This window comes from Oncorhynchus tshawytscha, linkage group LG21 (assembly GCF_018296145.1).
Source record: "Oncorhynchus tshawytscha isolate Ot180627B linkage group LG21, Otsh_v2.0, whole genome shotgun sequence".
Classification (NCBI taxonomy): domain Eukaryota; kingdom Metazoa; phylum Chordata; class Actinopteri; order Salmoniformes; family Salmonidae; genus Oncorhynchus; species Oncorhynchus tshawytscha.
Genome location: NC_056449.1, coordinates 32,554,412 through 32,560,644, shown reverse-complemented (window position 1 = coordinate 32,560,644; position 6,233 = coordinate 32,554,412). Strand labels below are relative to the sequence as shown.

General features: G+C 45.6%; 1 protein-coding gene across 1 annotated transcript; it reads right to left on the bottom strand.

Annotated features, from left to right (window-relative positions):
• Window positions 1-219: 219 nt before the first annotated feature.
• psmd10 (proteasome 26S subunit, non-ATPase 10) lies at window positions 220-2,587 on the bottom strand. Its single transcript, XM_024405170.2, has 5 exons — window positions 2,386-2,587; window positions 2,142-2,240; window positions 1,601-1,747; window positions 1,175-1,341; window positions 220-1,022 (listed from the first exon to the last, which is right to left on the bottom strand). Exons 1-5 carry the CDS (start codon window positions 2,500-2,502, stop codon window positions 863-865), a joined length of 690 nt encoding a protein of 229 aa, XP_024260938.1. The 5' UTR covers window positions 2,503-2,587; the 3' UTR covers window positions 220-862.
• Window positions 2,588-6,233: the final 3,646 nt, after the last annotated feature.

Genomic DNA, 6,233 nt, shown 5'->3' with positions numbered 1-6,233 from the left:
ACTCTAACCACTAGGTTGACATGACATTGGCTAAGGGACTTTTTTTTGGTAAAAGTATGTGCTGTATGTGAGGTTAGTGCTATGGCCTCTGCCAAGAGGTCTGAACCTTTATGGCACAGGATAGTGCACTCACCCCATACTGCACAGTTATTGGTTCAAGCACGGTTCCTGCTCCTCCTCAATCACTACTGTTCATTATCAAACACTGACACATTCAGATTCACAACCAAAATAGGAATTTAATGTAACTTGTTACAGATGATCAATTTAATTGGAATCAAATGAATGCAATGAACTTACTACCAAATCACATTACACATCCAGACAGTGAAACATGTTTTAAATAGGCCTGGATATTAACATATATAGCTGAGGTGATTCATTTAATCAAGTTGTTAAGACACCAACTTATTACATCTTTTTTTTAAACAAGTTTTAAGAAGCTGAATTTCTAGAACAGTTTCAAACTTACAACATAGGTTTCTCTGGTAAGTAGCTGTAGGGTATTATCATGGTCAGTCTCTGAGATACATCCAGTCAGAAAATCTCTTTCCTCCAACCAAAATGCTGCCATACAGACTGCATCTCAATAGTCCAGTGGCCTCCTCATCGCCTCTCCCTCATCTCCACTGAACTGTTACTGGCCTGGTGGAAGTACCCTCCCCCCGGACTGGAATATAGAGGATAGGTCAACGCAATATGGAAGAGTTTATTCTGTTTCCTCAAATCAGTGCAGATAAAGGAGAGATGAGGAGAAAGGATGGATGAGGAGAAAGGATGGATGAGGTGAGATGAGATGAGGAAGCCCATTTAGACCACGTCGACTGGATCTTCTCGCTGCTTCAGTGTGTAGTCAGATGGATCAGACGTTTCCTCCTACGATCCTCCGCAGCAGAGTGGCCAGACCACCTTTAGAGATCTGTAATGGCGTCTTCTCCTCCTTGTTCTCTATGTAGATGCTGGCTCCGTTCTCCACCAGGAGTTTAGCTGCCTCCACACGCTCCTCGTCACACGCCAGGTGGCTGGGGGAGACAAATATTTAGCATGGTGTTAAAAGTGTAGAAAAGAGCATCATCACACAGACACAAACATTAAGCACATTAAAACACACAGCATCTAGAACACAACTTCAATACACACACACACACACACACACACACACTCCAGTGCTTACAGTGCAGTGTTTCCCTCAGAGTCCTGTATGTTGGTAGAAGCGCGCTGTTTGAGCAGCAGCTGGATCAGACGGCAGTTGCCCTTGGTTGAAGCTCTGTGTAGGGGAGTAGACTCCAGTTTATCTGTGACATTAGGGTTCGCTCCACTCTCCAGCAACAGGAGGGCGATCTGTGAAGAAGAACAACCATTTGCATGATCAATCAATATAACGTTATACAGTTCTTATTTTCTGCTTCAATAGCTGCAGAACTATTGTAGCGAAGCCAGGGGAACATAGTTGGTTCTGGCAGGGATTGAACTAGCAACACTCAATCCCAAGACGGAGCTAATGGCCCCTGTGCCAACTAACCAACCCACTTGCTATTGAGTAAACCAGACTACTTCAGAACAGTAGCTGTCTAACATTGTGGACCCAGCGTTGGTGTACCTCAAATCTGTCCTTGGAGGCAGCATAGTGCAGAGGGGTGCAGCCATTCTGGTTGACTGAGTTCAGCTGGGCTCCTTTGTTAATCAGTGACTTCACTATCTCCTCCCTGCCTGCAGATGCTGCTATGTGGAGGGGAGTCCAACCGGCCTGGGGACAAGGACAAGAGATGAGACATCACTCTCAGATGGACGGTAACTTATTCTTCTTCTTCTTCTAGGATAGTCATGTAGTGATAGAGGGAGTAACTGAGCAGGTATGAACCAGAGGCTCAGTGGTTAGAGTACGTGTGTCTCCTGTAACATACAGGTCCAGTGTCTCCAGACCTCTTGACAGAGCCCATAGAAATAGATGTGTGTTGGGGAAAATACTACCAAAGACACTTATAACCAATTCCCCTGTTCATCTGTACAAATACACTATAGTGACGTCAATAGCTGAAACATCTACAGTACTTACCAGATCGATTTAAGATCAGATTATTGCAACACAGCAAGTCAATATAACTGTACAATTTTGCAGACAATGACTTCTCAATATTTACATCATCTTGTAGGTTGACTTCCACCCCCAAATCCAACAGAAACTCAACGATCTTGACGTGTCCAGCCGAGCAGGCCCAGTGGAGAGCGGTCCTTTGGTCCTGGGAGAGGGGAAGAGCACAGGAGACCAGATGAATAAGGAGGGGACATGTGGATGTATCAGCAAATGTAGCTAGCTAGCTAATTGACTGACTGGTGCCTGAAGCAGCTAGCTCTGGTAATGTATTTCAAGTGATGATTATTTACCTGGTCCGTTTTGCAAGCGAGCGATTTATCTGTTAAAATACATTTCTTTAATTTGTCAAATTCACCAGTGAAGGCTAAATTACAGACTTCCACATTTGAAACAGTTTGCTCCATCATGAACGATAGCTAGCTCAACTCACTAAGCGGTAAATTGGACTGAAATAAACATCAACATGACTCAGGAAATTTACCTAGGTTCTAGTTCCGGTGTAAGTGCGCGCAAATTGAGCTTTCAGAATAAAAGCTCCCACAGCAGCATCGCGGGAATTTTGCTCCATTATTGGTAGAGGGATTGTTAATGTTTTAAAGGAAACGTCACAGCTGTATCAAGTAAAGAAAATGCACATGTCCTAGGTGGTGCATTTACAGTGGTTCATAGATGTAGACACCTGTGTGATCAGAGTAAGAGGAGACAGGGAAAAGTTAAATGAGTATGGAGAGTCCAGAGAAGCTATGGATGTAGAGTTCTTTATGTTTGAGATGAAAAGGGCGTTGGAGGGCTGCGGGCAGACTAACCCTGGAGAAGATAGTGTGTGTTCTGTGATGTTTAAGCACACACCAGACAGCGTGTTGGAAGCAGTGTTAGGGTTGTATTTTTTTTTAAATGATTTAACTAGGCAAGTCAGTTAAGAACAAATTCTTATTTTCAATGATGGCCTAGGAACAGTGGGTTAACTGCCTTGTTCAGGGGCAGAACAACATATTTTTACCTTGTCAGCTAGGGATTTGATCTGGCAACCTTTCAGTTACTAGTCCAATGCTCTATCCACTAGGCTACCTGCCACCCCAAAAGGTGCTGTGGAGGACTGGGATGATTCCTGCTGGGTGGACATGTGTGGTTGGTGTTACCGTTTTTAAAGCCAGGTAAAGATCCTGCTAGGGCGGGCAGTTATAGGCCTATCGCTCTGACATCCAACATGTGTTAATTTATGGAAAAGGTGATAGTGTGTAGAATGATGTATCTCTTGGAAGTCAGGGGTTTGATGAGCATAGTCAGAGTGGGTTCAGGAGACGGAGGTCTGTCATGGATTCCCTGGTGACAGTTAGTACAGAGATAACCAAAGCCCTGACAATAAAAGAGGTGATGAGTGTTGTGTATTTTGACATTGAGAAAGCTTCAGATGCCAAGTGTAAGGAAGGGTTGTTGGTCAAATTGAGTGCATTGGGGGACGTCTGTATAACTGGATCATGGACTTCCTGTTCGATCGAGTCCTACGGGTGGACTCAGAACTGTAAATGGAGTTTGACGTGGACAATGGTATTTTTTATTTTTATTTATTTTTATTTCACCTTTATTTAACCAGGTAGGCTAGTTGAGAACAAGTTCTCATTTGCAACTGCGACCTGGCCAAGATAAAGCATAGCAGTGTGAACAGACAACACAGAGTTACACATGGAGTAAACAATTAACAAGTCAATAACACAGTAGAAAAAAAAGGGGAGTATATAAACATAGTGTGCAAAAGGCATGAGGGAGGTAGGTGAATAATTACAATTTTGCAGATTAATAACACTGGAGTGATAAATGATCAGATGGTCATGTACAGGTAGAGATAATGGTGTGCAAGAGAGCAGAAAAGTAAATAAATAAAAACAGTATGGGGATGAGGTAGGTAAAAATGGGTGGGCTATTTACCGATAGACTATGTACAGCTGCAGCGATCGGTTAACTGCTCAGATAGCAGATGTTTGAAGTTGGTGAGGGAGATAAAAGTCTCCAACTTCAGCGATTTTTGCAATTCGTTCCAGTCACAGGCAGCAGAGAACTGGAACGAAAGGCGACCAAATGAGGTGTTGGCTTTAGGCATGATCAGTGAGATACACCTGCTGGAGCGCGTGCTACGGATGGGTGTTGCCATCGTGACCAATGAACTGAGATAAGGCGGAGCTTTACCTAGCATGGACTTGTAGATGACCTGGAGCCAGTGGGTCTGGCGACGAATATGTAGCGAGGGCCAGCCGACTAGAGCATACAAGTCGCAGTGGTGGGTGGAATAAGGTGCTTTAGTGACAAAACGGATGGCACTGTGATAAACTCCATCCAGTTTGCTGAGTAGAGTGTTGGAAGCAATTTTGTAGATGACTATTCAGGAAAGTGTGGTTGGTCCGGTGTTGTTCACCCTGATGACAGATTACAAATTTAAGGAGGTGGGACAGGAAGTGGGTGTGGCCTTGTAATTCAATGATCTGGCTGTATGGAGAGGTGGAGATGTCAAATATGTGAAGAGGAAGATGCAAGAAGCTGTCGGAGTTGTGGAAGATTGGTCTAACATGGGGGCTTAGGATGTCTGTGGCCAAGTCCTGCTTTATGGTGTATTCTAGGAGGAATACACCATAAAGCAGATGTTGGGCTGCAAATATAAGGTCAGGATATAGGTAGGAAGTTTGAGTTGAGGTATAAAGGTATTTGGTTTCGATAAGAGGCTTACGTGGAAGAGACATGTTGAACATATTGAAATGAAGTGGAGGAAGGTGCTGAACCTCATGAGGGCGGTGGCAGGATATTGAGGGCGGTGGCAGGATATTGAGGGCAGTGGCAGGATATTGAGGGCGGTGGCAGGATATTGAGGGCAGTGGCAGGATATTCAGGGCGGTGGCAGGATATTGAGGGCGGTGGCAGGATATTGAGGGCGGTGGCAGGATATTGAGGGCGGTGGCAGGATATTGAGGGCGGTCGCAGGATATTGAGGGCGGTGGCAGGATATTGAGGGCGGTCGCAGGATATTGAGGGCGGTGGCAGGATATTGAGGGCGGTGGCAGGATATTGAGGGCGGTGGCAGGATATTGAGGGCGGTGGCAGGATATTGAGGGCGGTGGCAGGATATTGAGGGCGGTGGCAGGATATTGAGGGCGGTGGCAGGATATTGAGGGCGGTGGCAGGATATTGAGGGCGGTGGCAGGATATTGAGGGCAGTGGCAGGATATTGAGGGCAGTGGCAGGATAGGGGGTCAGATAGACTAACACTGTTGTATATGTACCAGGCATTGATCAGGTCATCTTTGAATTATGGGTGTTTTGTATATGGATCGGCAGTCAAAAGGATATTACAGTTCCTGGATAGATACAGTCAAGGGCCCTGAGATTGTGTGTTGGTGTCTTCAGGACAACACCCGTTGTGGCATTGCAGGTGGATAGTGGGGAACTGCCACTGAGAATAAGGTGGGACTAACTTGGTTTAGTGTACTGGGTGAGGTTGAAATGGAGTTCAGAAGGACATCCTGTGGTCATGGCAACTGGGGAATGCTGGGAGTGAGGAGTGGGGTTAAGCAGAGGGCGTACAGGTGGACAATTGGGCAGAAGATGGTTGAATATGGACTGGGGGAGAGAGAGATAGGGTCGGCAATAGCATTGGGGAACGTTCCTCTGTTGCTTTTTCCGAAACCAAGTGTACACCTGGACATGATTGAGGGCAGAAAAGAATGGGGGTTGAGGACGTGAGAGATATATAGATAATCATAATTTTTATATATACAGATGGTTGAAAGGATCCAGTCAGTGGTAGGGTGGGGACAGGGATGTATATCCCAGATTTCAATGTTAGAGCATGTAAGCGGTTGACTGATTATGTGTCAGTGTATGCTGCCGAGTTGATGGCCATGATCCTAGGTTTGAGATGGTTGGAGGAGGTGAAACCACTCAGAGTGGAGGTCTGCTCTGATTTGGCTGCAGTGTTGAGTAGTGTGAAGACAGGTAGGTCAGATAGGGGAGACTTGTTTGTGGAGATGATGGTGTTGTTAATGGGATTGGAGAGGGTGGGAGGGGTGGTAAGCTTTGGCTGGGTTCCCACCCATGTGGGTGTGGAGGGTAATGAGAAGGCCGATGTGGTGGCTAAGAGTGCTGAGAGGGG